The sequence below is a fragment of the Xiphophorus hellerii genome, chromosome 18 (genome assembly GCF_003331165.1).
Source record: "Xiphophorus hellerii strain 12219 chromosome 18, Xiphophorus_hellerii-4.1, whole genome shotgun sequence".
Lineage (NCBI taxonomy): Eukaryota > Metazoa > Chordata > Actinopteri > Cyprinodontiformes > Poeciliidae > Xiphophorus > Xiphophorus hellerii.
This window is the reverse complement of record NC_045689.1, coordinates 21,450,946-21,473,652: the sequence shown is the minus strand read 5'-3', so window position 1 is coordinate 21,473,652 and position 22,707 is coordinate 21,450,946. Positions and strand designations below refer to the sequence as shown.

The window sequence follows — 22,707 nt, the reverse complement described above, 5'->3', positions numbered from 1 at the left end:
GAGAGAGAGAGAAAACACCCAGACGTCCTTCATCCCTCACCTTGAACACTGAGATCCTGGGTGTGTGTGTGTGTCTCTCCTCTCAGCTCATCAAGCATGCGACTCACCAGCCAGGTGAGGAGACGGTAAGACCTCAGAGACTTTCTGCTGAATCTAACAAGCACCTGGTTACATATCAGAACTTTAATTCAGATCACAAAGGTTAATGAGGTTCACATCAAAGTGGACACATCACTTTCCTCATGTTGTTGTTTTCTCTGTACATCGTCCTGCATGTTCTTTTTACTTTTTATACGTCTTCCATATTTCTGTTTAATCACACCCAGCCACACTCCTTCACTTTATATGGGTAATATTGATTTAGTCTCCTCTGCCACTCATGTTGTTATTGGTTCATTTTTTAATGTATATTTGTTGTTTGAGAGTCTACATATTTTACATTATTCTCACCTCCGACGCCTCGCTTCGTGACTTTACTGATGGTTTTTTTGCGTATTGGTGGCTTCACACATTTACTTCCTGACATGAAATGTCAGCAAATGGCTTCCACAGTTATTAGCAGTTCTGGTAAAGATGAGTAAAAACATAATTTGAATTGATTTATTGATAGCTGTTCAAATCAAAGGTATGTGGAAACTTGATGTTAGACCCAGGGAACTTATTAAAATAATAATGAAGTTTGGATTTTTCTGTTTTTGTTCTGAGTCGTATTGGGCCAGTAGGATAAGGTGTTTTTATTTTAAGGCTTTTTACGCACCTGCAGCACGGCTGCTGATGAACGTGGAGGACGCTGTGAATCACTGATGTACTTTGCAGTTTATCTGAAGTTGTTTTGCGTCGGCCCAGGATTTAGAGCATGAGGTGTGATGGCTGCAGTGGACGGTGTATTTATTTCTGCATGCAGTTTTCTAACGATGAGCTCAGACTGCAGGGTTGCTTAATGAATTTTGGTTTATTTTTTGGGGAAAAAATGTCGGGAACAATGTGGGTTTTTTTATGGTTTCATTGGGTTTAGTGATGTTTTCTTCCTTTTAAGGCAACTCTTCAGTTGGGGGACTGTAAATGTTAACACTAGTCCTTAATTATTAAATTTGAATTTATCTTACAAAGCCTCATTTTGGGTTTAAACGTTTTGACATTCCTCTTGCTTTTGTCAGTAATATTATATTTCTGTTCTTTTAATTTGTTTCATATTTAACCTCTGTTATTTTATGTTTTTTGGAATATATTTATGTATTAAATTTATACGTTAGTTTTGGAGGGAAACATGAATTATAATGTAATAACTTTACAGTTATATTGTAATAAAATATTTTGAAACGCTGTGTTAAAATTCTTATTTCTGTGCTCTAAAAATACTTTTTTTTTTTTAAAATCAAAATACTTTTATTTTGGTATCCGAGATCAACAATTGTAAGGAAAAATAAATAATCAGCTGCCATAGTTTTGGTTGTACACAGATGAAGAAGCTGTTTGAAAAACAGAAATCTGTTCCAGTTCATCATGACTTCAGACAAGACTCATGTAAGTGGCGTCTTTAATATTACTTAAATTTAATGCTAATGAAACTGATCTATACAAACATGCTCATGATTCGCTTTTCTGAAATGATTGTTTCCAATTTGGTGTCACCTTGAGAATTTAATGATGAAAGGCTGTATTTCCAGGCTCTCGTTCACCATGATGGAGCCTCTGCCGTGCTTTAATGGAGGCAGGCTGGCAGGCATCATGCAGGTCGAGCTTCTTTTATAACACATTTATAACCAAACAGCAGATCCAAACTTTCCCACGCTTATGACGGTTAAACTGAAATTAATCCTCCCATTTTAAGGAAGTAATGCTGTGATTTAATTGAAATTAAATAGATCTTTGAATTAAACTAATTAAATTCAGTTTATTTATTTAGTACCATTTCCATACACTCTACCGAATGATGATCCTCAGGAAGGTGAAGGACAGTAACTCTGAATATCCAGAAAGAAGTCGATGCGTTCAAGTACAAATGGTTCAGTTCAAAAAGTGAAATGTACATTTTATTTCCGTTCAAAACATTTTGATCAGTTGAGTAACTTCTCACCTCAGATCAGGATTGTTTGGTACGGTCCAATATCCCTGAGCGTAGTTATAAAATGGCAAAGAAGCAAAACATTTGTAAACATAATAGAATTTATTTTATAAATTTTATATTTGACATTCTTCAGAGTGTTTTTTTTGTTGTTTTTTTTACATAATACAGTTAGATCTATATGCAGTCCAACATTATCAAACTTATATACACCTTGAACTTTCTCCATAGGGAAAAACACACCAGTACTCTGTTGCTTCTTCAAGTACATTTATCCCTGTGAACTTTTCGGTTAGTTTTGCAGCGACGCGGCGCAAAAAATGCAGTCGACCAAAAATCATTTGCATATAGTAATGACATTGGGAGAAGTTTTGTTTTATTTTTGTCCTGGAAAAGGGGAAAAAAAAGTCCCTGCGGTAATATTACAAAATACAAAAACATGAGGGAGAAGTCTGTTAAAGTGGCCGAATGTGATTCTGGAGGTCTGTGTGGTCGTCGCCACCGTTATATACAGCAATTTTTTTTTTTTTTACATGGTCCCAGAGGAAAACAATAAGAAAATTTACATTAAACACAAATTATTCATCAGGACAAATAAGCAACAGTAAAAATTCAGCTGTAAATGTTTCACTCTACATATATTTTAGTAACGTGATCTTGACGTCTGTGACGCGTCGCTTCCTTCCCTCCCACAGATCAGTACATTCAGGTTGAGAGAGCTGCGTGTCGCCGCACTCGCACAGTAGAAATGTTCACAGTGCAGGCTTTGTTAAAAGATGATTATTCACATCTGGTGCTGAAGTTTATACCCATGTCAGAGTAGTCGCTGTGGATTAATGCGTTTCTGCTGAGCATCAGTATTTCTCATGTGGTCATAAAAATATATAAACCAGGCTGCTAGGTAGTACGACGCAGCGACCGATTCTATTTGGCAAAAATATTTGGTACTCTAAGCAGTAACAAAAACACAACTCTACATGTGTACGACTGCAGGTAACAGCGAAAACTGTGATTGTCGAAACCAAAACTGCACATTATTTTACTGTAAGAGGGCGTTATCTGGTTATTATCCTTCAGTATATTCATGATCGGAGTGGTTTTGCACCGCACTGACAGGAGGGGGCGCTGTAGCCGTGTGCAGCGTCAGTGTCGACTCCAGCTGTGGTGCAGAAGGTTGAGTCCGGTCCAGGATTTAGCTCCAGCCCTGCAGCATGTGCTGCTGCTGCTAGAGGAGGAGCTGCTCTAAATCAGAGTCCAGCTCAGATCAGGATGTGAAAACATCTTCTGCTTCTCTGTCTAAAAAAAGCACATGCACCCGTTTGCTTTGGGCGCATGCTGATGACCTCATGCAGCCCTGATTGGCTCCCTGGCTGCTGTCGGTCTGCAGCGTCCTGCCCTGCTGATCCCAGTCCTGGACCGCTTCCCGCCTCGGCTCTTTCCGCGCTTCTCAGGCCAGCTTCAGAGTGCTGATGGGGAAGGAGGGCATCGTCACCATGGTTACGGGGTTAAGCACCGTCTGACCCATGAGCTGCGGGTGGTGTGCCATCATCTGAGTGCTCACCGCCGCCTGCTTGCCGACGATTGCGGCGGCGGCTGTGGCCTGGGTGGAGGAGGTCCCGTTGACGTGCGGGTGGGCGATGTGGCCCACCACGGCCGGCGGCGTGACCGCTACCGGCTGCGGGTAGAGGGCCGGGATGTGCTGCCCAAGGTGGGCCACTGGGTGAACGGTGATGTGGCTAAAGGGCTGAGGACTGGGGGCCAGCTGCACGGAGCTGCTGGTGGTACAGGGGCCAAGGGTCATGTGTTTAGGGGCCCCTCCATGGAGAACGTGGTTCACTGCCTGGATGACGGAGGGGTGGGAGACCGAAGCGTGGGCGATAACCGTAGGATGCAGGCTGGCGACGGGCTTGGCGGGGACGGAGGGAGGGCTGGATGCCGGAGCGGGGAGGATGGGCGGGGCTACTGGGTTCAATGGGAGGGGCTGCAGCAGGGGGGCTTTGTTCAGGGTGGAGATGTGCTGGGTGATAATGGAGGCGGTGGTGGCTGGGGTCACAGCTGGAGTCTGGGTGACGAGCTTGAGCAGCTCGGGCTTCATGGTGTGGGGCGCAGCCGGCGAGGCACTCGGCGCTCTCTGAGCCGACTCTTCCTCCAGGTCTTCCTCCATTCCTTCCTCACCCTCTGGAACAACAACAGCACTCACCGTCAGTCTCAGGAGCATCATGCTGGGATTTATCACGAACACAAAGTAGAACATGAATGTAAGGAAGGAAGGAAGTTGTGTACTTGTTGTATTTAGCCCCTTCAGTCTAAACGAGGTAGAACCTGTTGGCTGCATTGACAGACCTCCTGGGGCGTCTTTACAGTTTGCCTGAGCCAAACAAACATTAACGCTTTGATAATATTTAAGCTCTGGCTTGAAAGTGATGTACTGCTGGAGTGACTTCAATTTGACTAAATGTCTCCAAAGATCTGAAAAAGCTGCACAGACGCCTCCGTCCAACCCGATGGAGGTGGAGAAGAAGAAGGGAGCAAACTGCCTGAAGATGAAGCTGAGCCAGAGGCTTCATACGCAAAGACTTGAGACTGCAAAAGCTGCTGAAGGTGGATCAACAAGCATTAAGAAAAGGCTGACATTTTCAATAAATTTCCAAAAATTTCAACTATTTTTCTACATTGTCATATTGGGGTTCTTGTGTGCAGAATTTTGAGAAAAAAACTATTGTAATTTTGTAAGAAGGCTGTCACATAAACAGTGATAAAGTGAAGCACTGTGAACGTGGCTCTTTCCCTGCCTCTGGATCTCCTCAGCGTAATGCTCCCTCCAGGTGGACAGTTTTACTATTTTGAGATGATGAACAGAACAGTGTTCTTCACAGCATCCCACTGAGCTGCTGTGGGCCAGATGTGCTCACCTGAAGCGGTGGAGGTGGAGGCCTGGTCCTCCTCCGGCTGCCCCGTCTGTCTGAGGACGCGGTCGATCTCCACCACATCCATCCACTGGCTCACGTCGTTCTTCAGCTCCGCCAGCCGCTGCTGCGTGGCGATCTTCTCTCTGGCCAGCCGCTCCATGTCGTGTTCGTACTCCTTCTCTTTGCGCTTCAACGTCTAGAAACATATGGAAGTGTCAGGTTGATGAAGGCAGGTCGGTGGGCAGAGGTTCAGAGTTCGTACGCTTTTCCCACAGTCAAATTCAAACATTTGTCAAACTTTTCAAGCAACACTGTTCTGATTAAAACAATATAAATGAGCTGAAGAAGACCGTTTAAATTCACTATTATATATCTTTTATTGCTGTTGCATAATATACCGTATTTTTCGGAGTATAAGCCGCTACTTTTTTCCCACGCTTTGAACCATGAGGCTTATATCCCGGTGCGGCTTTCCTGTGGATTCGTTTTTCAACCACCAGGGGGCTCTTTATCAGGAAGTGAATCGTTGGATGTCAAAATTGGAAATCAAAGAAGAAAGCGCCAATTTTCATTTAGAACAAGCACATGCTAGCAGCAGAGAAATGGCGATGAAAAGGCGGAGAAATGTTTTCAAACTCACATGATGCAGCTTTTAAGTTGAAGGCTATCGATCTGGCAGTACAGATAGCCGCTGCGTAAACTCGGCGCGAACGAAACCATGGTTCGGAGTTGGAGACGGAGGGCTGCGCCTAATAAATCCAGCAGATTTATTAAGGACGCTCCCTCTGCTGTGTCCTTGTGAAAAACCAAGAGCGGCGGAGATACCATTGGCTTACAGCCCGGTGCGGCTTATATATGTACTTTTTATTTTTATTTTTTTCAAAAAAAGTTGAAGGTGCAGCTTATGGTATGGTGTGTTCTATAGTCCGGAAAATACGGTATTATGATTGTATTATACAGCTGGGACAAGATGAACTAAAATATAACAATTTCTTGTGTTTTGAAATGTCTCTTACATTTCAAATTGTTTGGCGATCAGCAGGTAGAAATAATACTGATTCGATGTGATCTGAAACAAGAGAAGTTTAGTTTGATTTAACTAGAGTGAGGAAACAAAGGTAGGTGTCTTTAATATCTTTTAAATATCTGGTTTCAACTACAAACGTTTTCCAAATTTAGGCTTTTAACCAAACATTAGATTGCACTTTAATTCAAAACTGTGTAGTTTGAATATCAAGCATTTTAAGGACTTTACACAGAAATCAAACATTTTCCAGACACTCAAAACCCTTTCGGACAATCTTAGAAAATGTTAACCTTTTTAAGGATTTCAAGCATCCGTATGAACTCTGGGGATAAAGCCTCGGAAAATGAATAAATTATTACCACCACAGACTGGGAAAATAGTCTCATTCTTTTTACTATAAATGAACCTAATTCACATTAGTTAAAAAGCCTGACTTATTGGCAGAATTAGCTGCTTTGTCTGGCGTAATAACAGATTACATCCTGTGAGCGGCCCTGTGATAAAAGATTTTAAGCACTGAGAATAAAACATTTACAAGATTTTGAAGCTGATTACTTAAAATTATTTATTGTGCTGCGCAGGAGACAAAAGTAACAGTGCTGCAGCGTGAAAAAGGAGGAGTATGAAAGTAGGAGGAGCTTCCTGGCAGCGGCTCCTTGTGACCCAATTCGCCTTCACCAGCTGACTGAGCTGGACTTCCCTGTCCGAGGCATCAGGAGGAAAACACATGAAAACCTGACCACACATCAAATGAAAGTCAGGACAGCCAGAAACCCTCAAGGAAATTAGCTTTAACTAAAGACTTGAGCCCAGCATGACAAGACAAGACCAACTACATTATTATAATATTTTGAAACTGAGCACTATAATTAGGCATGCTTTTCACCAGCGTGGCTCCTTTATCCAACACGCGCTCTGGTTAGGAGGGAAGTGGCTCTGTGAAACCTGATGACTCAGGATCATAAAGCCAGTTTCTCCAGGGGTGGACTTCCTGTTCACGTCCGCAGGGTGAATGAGAAAAGGGGAGGTTGGGCGGCAGGGGGGTGTATGAAGCAGCAGCAGCATGAAATGGGAAAGGTTTGTGCTGACCTGCTCTCTGCACACGTCCCACAGCACAATGCTGCACATGAACGCAAATAGCAGAGGGGAACAAAAGGCGGGCCGAGTGTGAGTCGGCACCTGTCTCTCTTTAGTCCTGATCCAGGATTAGAAAAACACGGGCCGAACACTCTGAGGCTTTGCTGCGCCGCTCTGCAACGAGGCCGTCACTGAAGCACATGGACCGAGTTTCTATTTCTGGCTTTTAAAGCTACAAACAGGAATTCACTGGGAAGTAATAATAATAACAATAGACTCGCTTTCAACACAGCTTTTCACCTGTAAAGTTCCTATTGAATTATTATTTGATCAGAATAAAGTCAACCTCCTAAAGCCAGGTCTCTAAACACACATGCTTCTTGTGACCTCGCCTCACACAGGCCAACCAATCAGAGTACGTGTGACGTGGTGTAGAACATTGCATTGCCAGTAAAATACATGGGACGTGGTTTTTGAAGAGAACTAAGATGGGCTGGAATGATCTTGTTGGCAAAGATCTACAAAAGACTGATGGGCCGTTAAATGTGATCCATCAGTATGATTTACAAGGCTGTGAAAAAGTCTCAAACGCCTCAACGTTCTACATTATCCAACTACTTTTAATATATATAATGATGCTGAGTAGAAATTGCAGGTTAAAAAAATGTGTTCTGAACCACAGCGATGTACAAACAGGAATGTAACATACTTCACCACATTTTGAGCTCAACTTCACCTGCAAAAACCCAAGGCCTGAAGATAACCTAAAAATCCCCTAAACTGAAACTGTTTTGACAACATGAATTATTCTAAAAAGAAAAAAAAAAATCTGAAAAGGCACTTCTTGTTTGAGAAAATAAAAACCAAACAAAAGAAAGAAATAAAGTGGCTGTTAAAACCCCATTTTAAAGCTTTTGGACTCCAGCAAGGTACAGAAGATAATGGAACAGTGGTGAACTACGTCAGGGGTGCTGCTATACGACTTCAACAACTTGCCATCATTGATAGAGCTATGATATCCTTTCTCTATTAAAAAATCCCGAAAGAATGTTCTGATCTGAAGCCCGCCAGTAGCTCCCCCCGATATGAGCGGTCCACATGAATGTGGGGCTTTGAAGGGGTTTAGCCAGAGTGTGGGTTTAGCTCTGCTTAGATTCCAGGAAGACTTGACCTCAAACAGGCCTGAAAACCTTTTACTGCGGCTGAATTAAACAATTTCTGTAAAATTCTTCCCCAGCGATGAAAAACACTCGTTGCCGAGGCTCGTCATGTTGTGATTTTTAAAACCCTTGTAGAAAAGGTGAAACCTGGCTGTGGACACTCTTACCTGTGTTTTTATTGACTCTGTGGTTCTAAACGTGTCTTTGTAAGATGATCAAGATTTCACTCTTTTCAATTCACCATGATAGTCGGATACATTGAAACATTAAAATGTTGGGCACCATGGAAACGTAAAAGACAACGACAGCACTTTACTGCTCAATGAACCAGGCAGAACATAAACGCCTGAATGACTGATAACGTCTTCTGTGTCAAATAGTCGGAGACATCTGGACACAGAAGGGACTCTCAGAGAGGACCAGCCGCTCTGTGTTGATGTCACTGGAATGCCTCCATCTTTGTTTGGCAGGGAAACAACCAAGGACCTCCCAAGGTTTCCTTCATAACGGACAAACATGGACTCTTACGGTGCCGTGAGGTCATCTCAGACTTTGCCTCAACATACAAATATTGACTTTTAAATTCAGTATGGAAGAAAAAAAAGACTGCAAAACAGATGGAACTGCTTTCTTTTTTTTTCTTTTTTTTTGCAATCTTATATGAGTCATAAGCTGCCATAATAGTACACGGAGTGAGTCATGGAGAGAGCATGGAGCAGAGAGGAGATGTGCTCCAGAAACATGGAGACCCACTGAACCCGGTGGTGGAGGGTACAGGCTGCGGCGTGCTCACATCTCGTTAATAACAGCTGAGATTAGCCAAGTTAACCTGGTGGCTAAGTCTGCAGCAGATGGATCGCACATCAGCATGTTAATCATGTCACCAGGTTGGTAAGACACAAATTGCCGAGAACTTTATTATTCTTTGCACATGGCTGCACTCTGAGGAGCGACCAAACCTCTTCTTCAGATAGACACAGCGTCACCTGAGCTTTGTTTGTGTGCGGCGGACATCTAGATTAGCACACAGATAGGCTGAACCGTGTGTGTGTGTACGTTTGTTTCTAATACCTTATGGGGACCATTTTCCTGACATATACTACGTTGTGGGGACACACTGCTCCTTGTGGGGACCGAAGCCTGGTCCCCACAAGGAGAAACGCTGTTTTTGGGTCAGGGGTCAGATTTAGGACAAAGGATATGAATTGAGTTTTGGTTAGGGTTAGGGATGTAATGGATAAGGGTAAGGGTAAGGCTTAGGCTGTAGAAATGAATGGAAGTCAATGGCAAGTCCCCGCAAAGATTTCTGCGCAAACTTGTGGGGGTGTGTGTGTGCGTGTGTATGTGAGAGAGTGAGTGTGTGTACACCCATGCAGGGTAAACAGCAGCAAAGCTCCGTCACAAGCAATGCGAGTGCCGAGCACATGGCCACAGAGACTGGGAGCGGGAGGGGGCGGATTGAGAGGGAGCAACACAAGCTGTACTCACTGACTCACTGCTGCAGCACACGGCTGGCTCCTCTTAAAGGGCCAGCAGCGCCACAGGCCACGTTGCAGACATGCTGCTCAGCCTGGCCCACCAACAAGGCTTCTGCACAGGTCTTGTGACGCTCTGGTTACCATAGACCATTGTCTTTCTGGGCCTTCCAGCAGGAAAAAAGAATTTCACATGGTGCCTGACTAACAATTAAAAGCTTGTCTGAGGGAGAAAATATCTACTTTCTGAATGATTTCCTTGTGAGAAAAAGTTAACTGACTAATATTTGGCCTAATTACCTCTTAGTTTAGATCTAATTGATCCGAGGTCCAGATATTGGTTGCATATTTGTTCTCATGATCCATGATATCACTTCAGGACTCACTTGTTTAACTTGGTCTATACAATTTAAATGATTATTTCTCTCTTGCTTATACTGCATTTTAAAATAAACTAAGGAACTTATATTGAATATCAGTGTTTTTTCTGAACATATTTAACAAATCTTTGTATCGTTTCACCCTGCTTTGTTTTGATTTCATCTGCTTTTGAGAATATATTTAGTTTTTATTCAAATTAATTTTAACTTGTTTGTGGTTAAAGTTGAAATGATGTAAATAGATCAAATATATTCATAAATATAAATATATTAGTATCACAATATATAATAACAATAATATGAACAAAGGTTTCATTTTATGACTTTCACATAATTAAGGTTGTAACACTGATTTTTATTTTGTTTATTATTCTGACCTTTTAGAGCTGAACATATTCCAACTGTCAAGAAAGCTGAATTAATATAAAATGAAAAAATAGTAAATCAACTAAGGTAGGATTTTCAAAAAATAAGAATAATGCCACAATCCACAAGAATTAGGTGTGTAAATATGTATAATGTGGGGCATATCTGGACGAGATAATTGGGGATGGGATGCTTTGGTTTTCTCCTACTCCTTCGCAAACTGGCTATGAAATATTGTTTTATTATGTTTGATTATTATTATGGGGTTGTTTGTTTTCTTCTTATTCATTTCAATGTATTTTCTCCTGACAGTTTACATGTTCGAAATGAATGAAAAATGTCATTTCATCACAATTTGAATAATTAATCTCTAAAACCTGACTGCCACAGTTTCGGCCGGAAACGAAACATGTCTCCGGCTGGCAGTGGAGGAACAAGTTGGGCCGGCGAGGGAGACGAGACGAGGCAAGAGTGGAGTAAACCGAGCCTTGTGTTTACCACTCCACGCTCCCTCCCTGCTGCTGGCAGCTCAGCGCCGTGGTACAGCGAGTCCTGCCTGCTGCCGCGCTGGGCGGGGGCAGCGAGGGGGGTGACGTCTCGCGGTCTAGGGAAGCCATGTGCTCGCTGCTCATGTGGCCTTAAAAGCTCAGAGAGGGCAGGGTAGAGGAAGAGAGGAGGAGCGCTAATGCGGCGGCTTAACTTTCCAGTCTCTGTGATTTTATTTTTTTTGTATTACTTTTACGCTGCCGGCTCACGAGGATGCCTTTAGCAGCGGGAGGATCAAAATCAAATAATAATAAAAACAGAAACGCATGTAGCTGCGTGAGAAGAAAAATATGAAAGAACCTGACTCCATGTTAATCTGCTCTGAGTCACAAGCTGAGAAGATGATATGAGAAAGTCCGGATGTTCAAACAGTTGGCAACTTTGTGGAAAAGTGTTGAAACTCCTGCCTCTGTGCTTACTTTAGCATTACATAAACATTCGGGTTCGGCTGCAGTAGAAATGAAATGTGATGCCAAGCCTACAGCTTTTTGCAAATCACTTTTCTGAGCCGCAGTTCAGAGCAGAAGCTGCTCCTCCTCCTCCCGTCGGCCTGGGATGGAGAGAGAACAGGGGCGGGGAGAGGAGTACGCAGACCGGACACGTGTTCCCATGCCTCCACTTTATCTTGTTTTCCTTTTAAACCAAACTTTGTGTGTGTGTGTCACTCCACTGCCCGCCCAGTGACGGGAAAAATCCTCTTTGTGGGGAAAAAGGCGTGCACGAGTACAAATACAGATAGACCTTTGTGACCTTACAATACATGAACCGGTTTCTGTGCAACTACATAATGGAGGTGAGAGTAATACGAATTTTCTTTCCTCTTTGTGCCTTAAAATGTAGCAATTGTTAACGTCATTATGAGGGAAAGCTGGGGATGTCAGTGTGCCAGTTTATCACGACAGGCACAGTAGGATGCTAAATCACAGAGGGAGGCGTAGAGAGGGAGGCTGAGTGATGAGCCGTGCACCCACGCTGTCCCACTTTCCTCCTGAGAGGACAAACCAGACTCTAATTCCCGTCAGCCACAAATCAACCTCTTCAATTTCAACATTCCCAAATCTGCTCCCCTGTTCAATAATAAAATCTGGAGAGTAACGTCTGGTAGGAAGGCCTGTACAACTCAGACGCAAGAGTGAATAAAGTAACCTCATTCATCGCTCAGTGACAGCGGTTTAAAACCAAAACATGCCAGCCTCATAACTACTGGAGCTGCTCTCAGATCAGAGGGATTTTAAGAGATCCATCGAGAAAAATCAGCTCTTTTTCGGGTTTGACAACACTCTTCAGTGATGAAGTTGAAGTTTGCCATTTTCAGTATTAGTAAAGCAATACAAATCCACCAGAGGAAGCACACAGATATAAGAAGCTGCTTAAATGTAAATTGTATTTTCTCCAACATGTCTGATCTGTGCAGCAGCAAACAGGAAAGGTACACAGCATGTAGCAAGGCTGATATTCTATGCCTTTGAGATTCCCTCTGTCTGTCATGGAAAATGCTGTTTTAGCAATGCTAATTGCACAAACTCTGCAAATCGCTTATGTAAAATAACCCTGATATGTTTTTTTTAAAAGCATGAAATCTTGTTTGACACCAATTCTGATCCCAAATCAAATAATATGACCACTTGCACCAGAAAGGTAAAGCAAAAATTATTTAAATGGTGATCTTATATTTTTTTATAGTTTCTAAAGAGAAATCAGAATTGGCTAAAATTGATATGAGTCCCAAAAAACAGTCTGACTCTTCTTATTTTATATTTAATGATCAACTGCTTAAAAATAAGTTAGAAAGGAAACTGTGAATGTCTGTAAAAACTGAATTCTCACTCTATTAAACTGGGCCAGCGGTGGACCTTTGCACCAGCAGTTTACAACCACAACACCCACATTGAATCATTGAGTCATGAGCAGACCTTTTAACAGCAGTAACAATTACACCGAACAGAATCAAGTGAAAAAGCCTGTAGTTGTATAAATTCAAAAGAAGCTTAAGTCGAGCTAAAAATAGATTTAAATGCCTTGCGCAAATGGTGTCTGAACTGCTTGGACACTCCTGTTGCGCTAACAGAGCTGGCTGCTTTTGAGCCAATCACAGTTTCATAGCAGAGGAGCAGGTTTCTGTCCTGCCACTCCCTCTGTTCCTCACGCTTCACTTCCAAATGACGCGGAGTCTTCAGAAAGGAAACCACAAAGCTTGTCTTCACCCAGAGAGCAGATAAGCCCGAACACTTAGGCAGCTGCTGGAAGGGCTCACCTGAATGTATCTGAGTGCACTTCTCAACACGCTGAGGTTGGAGGTCTTCTTCTCGTCGATGTTTGGGATGTTCTTTTTCAGCGTCTCGAAGCACTCCTTCAGGTGCGCTCGCCTGGCAGATGCAACGAAGACCGAATCAGTGAGAACAAACTCCCGAAATGATTAGTTTTAATAACCCCCAAGATATATTTGTTTTAAAATAAAAAAGAGCTACACTGCAAAAGAACAAAATCTTACCAAGTATTTTTGGTCAAGTTTCTAATGCAAATATCTTATTAGACTTGAAATAAGACAAAAATAACTTGCAAGTAACTTTTCAGCAAGATATATTAGTTTGTCTTAAGTCAATAATTCCTTAATGTTGATGAAAAAGTACCAGTTCCATTGTCACATTATAAGACGGGAGACATTTCTTGTTATAAGAGAAATAATCTGCCAGTGGAACTAGAAACTAGACTAAAAATATTTGGTGAGAGTGTGCGGTTTTTCAGTGAAATAAACCTTTTACATTTCTGTTACAGCAGATGTTATGAGGTAAGCAGTGAGGTAGTCATTAAGGAGGCGGGTAAAACTCACCTGTTCTTCTCTAGTTTGTTGTGCACTTCTCTTGTGCCGGCCCTGCAAGAACAGAGAAAAAAAACCTCATGTCCAACTGAGGCAACCTGACGAAAACAATCACAATTAATCAAATATTTTCTTTCTTCTTACTGACATTTTAGTGGGGATAAACTCTGGGTTAATCGTTATTTCTGACATTTTGTGAACCATCATATTGATTTGGTGAAACTATACCAAAGTTCTAACAGTTAAAATAACACCCAGCCTCATTTCGTTGGACGTACCCTCCGGGTCTCTTCTTACTGTCCAGCTGGCGGCTGTCGTCAGGCGGACTCCCCCGGCTGACGGTGCCGTTCTGCGGGGGAGTGGGCTGGAGCAAGGGGCTAGGGTGGGGAAGTAAAGCTTGGTGCTGAGGGGCTGAGATGATTGAACCTGCATAGCACTGAACCACTTGCTGCGTCGGCGTCGGCTGCTGCACTTGAGTGTTTTGGTCGATGAGCAGAGAGAGGTTGTGATGGTTCTGGATGGGCTGCCTGTGGTTGACCGTCACCGCAGGAGTTGGGTAGTCGGCTTTGAGAGGCGGGGAGCACCTCATGCCCGCAGCGCTTTGCTCCTGAGGAGACTGAGGGTCTCTGTTAGGGAAGGCCAGCGACGGAGCAGCTGGCGGTGAAAGGGTGGTGACCGGCAAAGAGGGTGACCCTGTGGGGTTAGGGGTAACCACGGGGATGGGGAAGACGGTGACGGGCATGGAAGAGGGAGGCAAAGAGGGCGGTATGGGTGGTGGGCGGCACTCGGTGAGACGTTCCTCTGCTTTGGGGACATTGTTGATGTGCGGTGTAGAGTTATAAGTCACATCAGGGTAAATATACTCTGTCTTCTGCTGCAGAAGCAGCTTCGCCTTCACTTCATCCTCTGTGGAAGGACAAAAACAAGCAGGTTACTAATCTACCAACAGCTCACTCATGCCCAGGGTGCAATTCATTAGAAAAAAAATAAATATGTTTTGTTAAGGCTGGGCGATATAGCTCAAAAATAAAATTTCCAGTTTTTTTTTCACGCCTGATCCGATTTTAAATACAATTTTTTCGTATTTACTTCCTTTTCTGTAAAAAATAAATTACAAGTAATAAAAAGTGTCTTTTATATTAATCATCCATTCTGTGAGGTGTAAGGCTAAGAGAATTACTTTTAATCACGGGAAAGTTATCATAATATTAGCAAAATAAATATGCAATTTTACCAGAAGAACGTCTTAAACTTACAAGAAAAAAGCCTTCTTCAGAAAAAGTACATTTTTTATTATTTTTCATTGGAGTTCTCATTAAAATTACTACTTCAGTTTTTAAGTATTATGGCTTTATCCTGGTATTATTTTGACTGGTACATTTGTTTTTATTTCCAAAGGACTGTGGCATATAAAAGTGAAAATAAATGTGCTGCATTACTTGTGAATCCAACAGTGAAAACATGCTGATCAGTTGACCTTTAATACCCTCAAAAAGTGCATCAAATTCATCCTGCAGGTTGATGCAAAAACAAACTAAAAATGTTGGCCATTTCATCTGATACATCCAACACAATGCATAAAGCATAAATTTGAATATTTCTGACATCATTTAGCCGGTGACGGTGTAAGACATTGACGGTGAAATATTTTACACTCAAATCCCCCAAAAATAGATTTTACTCAGCGTTCCCCTGCTGAGTGAAACCTATCAGAATTGGTTTTGTCCAACAGATAAATGTTCAAAGGTGAGGAACTTTAGAGCCCTACTTCTGGAGGACAAATCTTTACTTAAGGATTGTAATGAACCAAGAAAACTTGGTTTAGTATAAGAAATTGCAGGAAGACACCTTGCAGAAACCAAACCCAAATTTTCTCGGCTATTACAACCAAGAAAAGTGCAAACATGTTGAACAAACCAAAACATTTCACTGCTTCATGTGTCAACAGACACTGTTGTAACTTCTTGAACGTGTTTGACATAATTCAGAAAGAAAAACAGCTATGAGGGAAATGTCTGCTGTTTTAAATAACTGGTAAACCTTTTTATACCATCCCACTGACTAGTCATTTTCTCTGTATATGTGTCATGTCACGTTACAAAAAGTTGTCCAAGTAGGGAAAATGCTGAAAGAACAGGATGTTCTGCTAACTGCGCCGGCCCACTTTTATAAGACATGGTGCGTTGTGTTATTGTAGTCGTGCTTTATTGTATTGTGACGTAGGCACATAAACAGCAGTGCCTTTTCAGACAGAAAACAAATGAGGCAGTTCGAAAAGAAAAAAAAACAAAAAACAGCGGGTTTTCTATAGGCATTATATAACTGCAGCAGCAGATAGAGAAACACTGGCCTACTTTCCCGCACACAGTGACCTGCTCTACAGCAGCGGAGGAGGAGGAGGAGGAGGAAGAGGACTCTGCTCCCCCAGTGCAGCAAAGCAGGAGGAGCAGAGAGAGGAGAGAGAAACAGGAGCTCTCACTCTGATCCTGCTCTAATAACTCTTGTTCACACCAACTTCATCAAAGTTAAGGCTTTAAACAGCCACGGACATCTTTTGTTTTAGGAAGACGGTTTAAAATTTCACGATTAACACGCATCAAATCTCCACACAGGCAGAGGAGCTTAAATTTAATCCCAGGTGCAGCTGTAAAATCTTAATGAGCTTGCATCTGGTCCTGAAGGAGCACATTAAGGTAGCATTGTGGTTAGGTTGTCCTTGCTGCAGAAACATCCTGGGTTTAAATCCCAGCGGTGGCCTGTCTGTGCAGAGTTGTAAACGTTCTCCATATGCATGTGTAACAGCCAGGGTTCTCCAGGTACATTTTTGTGACTGTTTCTCTCTGTAATTGGGCTGCACACTATCAGTTAAGCATGCAAGTGCAATATAATGATTTAGTATTGCATTGACTATAATGATTCATCCATATTTTCCTTACAAATCACTTCCTGACAGTACAATGCCCCCTTTCTCTGTATGTAAGCTTTAACATCTCAGCCACTAAAATATGCATCAAAGACAGTGAAAGCACTTTCAGCTGGCCAAATATGTTAGTGGTATAAAAACAATAAATGCATTTAAAATATTGCATCCATGCAGGCCTTTGTAATTACAATATTCCACATATTAAATGTGCAATGATTGAAACTCAATATATTGCACAGCTCTATTCAGATTTATGAAAATATTTCACCACAACAAAAAGACTTGTGTGTGTCATAGTACAAAAAAAACCTTAATCACCACAAGATAAGCAAAAATTATCCAAGAAGGTACAGTGTTTTAAAAAACAGCACTGACATGGAAATACGTACAGAAAAAAACATGCCATTATGTAAAATTTGGTATTCACTTATGAGCATCATCTTATGAATTAATTGAACATATCAAGTACGTTCTCTTTGTGTAGTCCAGCGATTTTTTTTTCTTGACTTTATTTAGCCTATTCAACAATATTTTTTATACCGACCCGAAGGTTTCCCCCAGAAAACTTGCTAAGACCGGTGGTTGGGTGCCGGGGCAGTCATTCATCCAGCGGCCTGTTATGTTTTTGAGTTAAAATTGTTTTTTAAAGTTGACAGAAAATTTTAAAATATCACTTGATAATTCCTGTGTTATTGAAAGATTGGAAGATTAACACCTGAACACCAACTATAAAGTCTTAATAAATCCAAACATTTTAAAAAGACTTAAATAAATAAGCAATGCTTAGCCTGGTGGGAGCACAAGTAAAGCTTGGTGGCCCGCCAGGCTTATATTACACTAGGTCAAACCCTGCTACCCCACCTTGACCCTCATATCACCCCAAGATCCATACAAAAGTGTTGAATCCCTAATTAAAGACAATATTGCCTTGCAATGTACTTTGGACATTCTACCCTAAACATACTAAACCTGTCAATATTTTTCTAGAAATAAGGTTGTGAGTAAAAAAAATTATAGAAAAGATCTTTCTCTATTTTGCTTAAATCTAACTGCCTGGGTTGTACCTGAACCAACGGATGGAAACTGCGTTAGCTGGTTTTGCTAAAACCTACTGTTTAGCTACATATTCAGCTCTATGCTCTTTAGGCGGAATGAGGTTAAATTTCCACAGAGTAGTGACTCATCTTTTGTATAAACAAGCTCTGGGAGGGGTAGCCCGGCACGCACGTGGTGAAAGGGGCGGAGTCAGGATGCCGTTAATACTTTGGGGCGAGGTTTGTTGATAGCGCGTCATCGACAGACATTCAAAGCCCCTCACCAGCGTCTGAGAGGAACAGGAGTTTGTTTCTGTTTATTTATTATTATTTTTAACTGATATAAGTAGACTGAGAGACGCAGTCGTGTCTCTGTACAGTAAGACCATATAGTTCGTATTTTTAACCACAGCGGGTGATTGAAGTAGACAGATGTATGTAAACCAGTCACTTGATCCCCTTTGGACGCTGTCAGGTCATTATATAAAAAGGAGCCTGGCATTCCCGGCGCCACCGCCCTTTATCCCCCCGTTTGAGTCGATGGATTAACATATCTCTTGTAAAGCAGTTTTATTATAGCGTGATCGTGTAATCTTTATAATAATGAAGTAAAAGCAGAAACCATCTGAGAACTTTACAGTGTGAAATGCGCAGCAGGTTCCAATGCAGTAATCGCTGGCACTCACTGCAGTAAAAAAATAATGCATATTTCACTAATATTTCTGTTAGTGACCACATAAACTAGCTGCAACCCGAGCGTCGTCTGCACGCAAACACAAATGCGAAAGTAAAACTAAAATATTCCCTGACATTTCGCAGATACACAGATCTCACATTTGGATTAAGATACAACTGCACAGAAATCGCTACGTGGGCGACGCAAGGAAATGAATAACATCCATCGTTTAACCCCCCCCCCCCCCCCCCCCCAAAAAAAAATAGCAGTCTTCTTTGATTCTTTTTAACCCCGCAGCTTAAAAACTATACTTCGGGAAACAACATCAAACGTAATAATAAAAAATAAAAATCCAAATTTACCACGTGCTTTCTGTTGCTGCTGGGCTTGTAATTCCAAAAACTTGGCAGCTTCCAGAAGCGTTTCGATGCTCATTTCTGTCCAGTGGCGAAACACTGCCTGGATTTTTCTTTAGAGAAAAGCACCACAGCGAAGGAGCGATACGCGTCTGTGTAGTACAGTACGGGAAGAGGTTCCCAGACTAACTCTGGGGGGAGGGAAAACAAACTGAAAAATGAAGTAATCGGATCCTCCTCCTTCTCTGCACAAACCCAACCACTTACGTAGAGGAGTTACAAACAAGATGGCGCTCAAAGTAGTACGAACAAACACGGTTTGTGAATCACGCAGCGTTGGGACACGCCCACAGACACGTAGCCGTCCCCACCCTCTGTCAGAGGAAGACGAAACACGGAACATGACTCAGGGCGGTGTGTGTGGTAAAAAAAAACCCAAAAAACTTCAACGCTCCGGGTTGCATATTTTACAAATACAACGTTTCACTACCATTATTGGCTTCCTCTGACCATTTATGGTGAACAGACGTTGATGTTATTGTGAGTCCGCCGCCATTCTCTACAATGAAGTTTACGCTCGTAGCTGTCAAAACCTCCTGCGCCTACCTTGTGACCCATGTTCATCTGTCAAAAATGTAATAACGTAGAGAAAATGTAACAGATTTTTAAGCGGAACAGTACGCGACGGTCTGTAGCAGTTTTGAGTCGCTTAGCAACCTGCTTACGTCAACCGGTAAAAACTTTCGAACATTTAACAGGCTTTCAGATGAAACACATTCCCAACACCACATCTTTGAATATGTTCATGTTTTGTGGAAATGTAACTGCTGGATGTATTCTTCAATTGTTAACATGAGCTTTTAGCAGTTTAAAAGTTATTTTATGCGAGCCAGTATAGCAGGAAAACTGATAAACCCACGTGTCCATGTAGAGCACAATGTGGAAAACTATTTTTTTCCACTGTGAGAGAAATGTTACATTCCGAAATAGCATTTCAAATAGCTGTAAAATAGTATTTTAGAGCTGTTTATTTTTAGAGGTTATTCGGAGGGGAGCAGAGTAACCCCTAGTAAAAAGTAGCCATCCAAGAAAATTACTCAAGATTAAAAAATATTCGATATAAAGGCTACAAGTAGTAACAAATTATCTGATCAGATTTACTATTTAAAAATATTTTTGATCAAACAAAAATATAGTTGTGTGCAAATTATTTCAAAGACTAAAACATATATGTTTATAAAAAATATTAAATATTTTAGCAATTGGAAAACTTGTGACTCCTGGTCATAGTCACACTGTCAAATTAAAAACAAACACAAACGTTAGGGAACGTTCTCCTAAGGTCCTTTAAGGGTTGCGTAGTTCTAGCTGACATTTAACTAGAGTTTTACGTTAAACAATTTATTAAACAATTGAATATGATTACTTCACATTAGTTTTCTTTACCCCAAAAATAATTTTAGCGATCCCACCTCTCACTCATTGATTGGAGGAAATGAGCTAACACCTACAAATGGGTATAGACGATGAATGAATGGGTTATTATTATTAATCTTATTTGATCCCAACAACACAGCAACACTTAAGACTTCTTGTGTTATCAATAAAGCAAGTGTCCTTCATAAATAACATTTAAACAATTTGAGCTGTAAACATTAACTCTCTAAACTACAGGCCAATGACAAAAAGAACGAAGTAAACAAACTTGTTTTAGTTTCACTGGATAGCACATGACTTGCTCCCCCGACACACACACGTACACAGAGCAGTGGAGTCCAAGTCCGGCCATGACCAAGGCACATGTTGTACAATCAGAAATGGTTTTGTTTTTTTTACTGCAGGGATTGTGCATCTACGTGCGCAAGGCTCTAGATGTTTAAATCTGTTTTCCTGTTATTGACTAGACTCTAATACGGATGTATGTCAGCAACTACAGGGTAATAATAGAGAGCTTCAACACTGATGGCTCTCCAAACATAGGAAATACTGAGAGACTCTACAAACTTCCTGAAGAAAAACAGGCAAAAGTCAAACAAATTGTCCAAGACAGTCATTACAAAATCTGGTACATTAAACAAGAATTACTGCTGCTACATCAGAGCAAGGCAGAGAACTCTCACACCCTCCGGTGGTTAATGAAGTGTACTGCGAAATAAAAAATATGAAGCAAAGATTTTCATGAAACATTTATTCCAAAAGTTTGGACATGTTTTCTGTTTGAAAACTAAAAATGATCTTAAAAGATAAGCTAGGAAGAAATAAGAATATAAAATCATGTTAATAAACTTGAAGGAGTTTTCTATTTTATAAAACGATACAAATAATTTCTAAGTACCGTACTTCAGAGTCTGAACATACCATTGTGAGACCAGCTCCTGTCTCCCTGAACTTCAGACCTTCCCCACAGATTTTAAAAGTGTGTTCCTGAGGTATGTACGCAGCTGATTCATCAGGTCTTTGTTCTGACCCTCGACCCAGTGCATCTCAACCCCTACGTCGTTTCCCTCTGGAATCACATTCAGTAGGCACTTGAACAGAAAGTGTTCGACCCCTCCAGGAGTTTGGGGCCGTCCGGTGTCACCGGCGCTCTCTGCGTCCGGTTCCTGTCTTGGTTCTGCGCAGACGGAGGAATCCATGTCCACATCCTCACCCCCTGCATTTTCCAGCGCCTCTTTTTCTTCTTGTCCTTCAGCCGAGGTCTCAGTTTCTGTGCTCGACTCTTTTGAAGAAACGGATTTGCCTTTGAGGTCGGCATCCTGGCTCTTGTCATTTCCTTGGTTTTCAGTGGAAACGGGAGCAGCTGTGACCATACTAGTTTGTATACTGGTCCCAGCACAGGGAGGCGCCCTGGGAAGTTCTCGCAGCTGACGTGTCTGTTCACGCCTCTTCTGTCGGCCGTGGATCCAGGTGTTCTCCACAGCAGTCAGGAAGAGGCTCTGCTCCTGTTGTCTGCAGGGGACCCGCTTATGCAGCACCTGTAGAACGACAAACAAGACCCCGACCAGTTCAGCATGATGGAACCAATCCAGAACAGACTAACCCACAGCAAAAACAAAAAATTCTAAAAACCGAAAACCTTGCCTTCACTTGTTATAGAGATGCTGTATATGTCAAATGACTTAAAAGAAATCTAAGTAATTTAACGTCTTGAAATTTAATTTCTGTCCCTTTAAAACTTCCTTCTCTTTCCGAAGTAATCAGCACGGCATCACACCATGGCTCCTCTATTAACATTTTAACAACGATTTTTTATCAGTGTTGCACTGAGAAGTAGCTTGTATAATGACTCAGCTGATGCACAGTTCCACCATGTGTTTGCTAATTGCTGCTGGCTAGTCTGAAGGAGCTGAGTGGGGGAGTTTTGGGAGAGGGCTGCTCTGTGAGGCGGAAGCTTGGTAACTGTAGCTCAGAGGAAGAGCATTGTCTCGAAGATGGCGTTCGGTCCTAGGTGTTTTGCACAGTTTAATGGTTGCCATGGAGATTAATGGATTTCTCAAACAGGCATGAAAGAAACAAGGCAACACTCCAAGTATGTTTATGATGAGGGAATAACATAATAACATGATGTAAAGCGAAAACAAAAGTTTATTTTACAGAACACTGCCCCTTTAAATACATTTTGTTGTGTACTTGCAGTCTCTATGAGTGCAGAAAAGTGTAGTTTAGTCTCTCCCAGTGATGCATATATAGCTTTTTATTCTGTTTGGTTCTATTTTTTAATCTCTTCAATGTTATCTATTCCTAATTACATTTTCTGAAATAATTCAGATAATTTACTACAGAACCGCTAAACAAAGTCTTAGACCTTCAGACAACTAATTTCGCAAATCTGCCACTTCTATTTCTTGCAGACATTTTGCAAGTTCAAGAATGCTAAAGCTACAATTGGATAAGT

General features: G+C 41.7%; 2 protein-coding genes across 3 annotated transcripts in view; both read right to left on the bottom strand.

Annotated features, from left to right (window-relative positions):
* Positions 1-2,014: 2,014 nt before the first annotated feature.
* mnta (MAX network transcriptional repressor a) lies at positions 2,015-19,092 on the bottom strand. Its single transcript, XM_032545960.1, has 6 exons — positions 18,819-19,092; positions 14,102-14,729; positions 13,836-13,877; positions 13,260-13,371; positions 4,978-5,170; positions 2,015-4,243 (listed from the first exon to the last, which is right to left on the bottom strand). The coding sequence occupies exons 1-6, from the start codon at positions 18,889-18,891 to the stop codon at positions 3,513-3,515; spliced, it is 1,779 nt and encodes a 592-aa protein (XP_032401851.1). The 5' UTR covers positions 18,892-19,092; the 3' UTR covers positions 2,015-3,512.
* Positions 19,093-20,982: 1,890 nt separating this feature from the next.
* mettl16 (methyltransferase 16, N6-methyladenosine) overlaps positions 20,983-22,707 on the bottom strand; it is a 31,320-nt gene continuing 29,595 nt past the window's right edge. For both annotated transcript variants that reach the window (XM_032545967.1, XM_032545966.1), the window contains exon 10: positions 20,983-21,787. In XM_032545967.1, the coding sequence (XP_032401858.1) occupies positions 21,203-21,787 (585 nt within the window). In that variant the 3' untranslated portion in view covers positions 20,983-21,202. The remainder of the gene's footprint in view (positions 21,788-22,707) is intronic.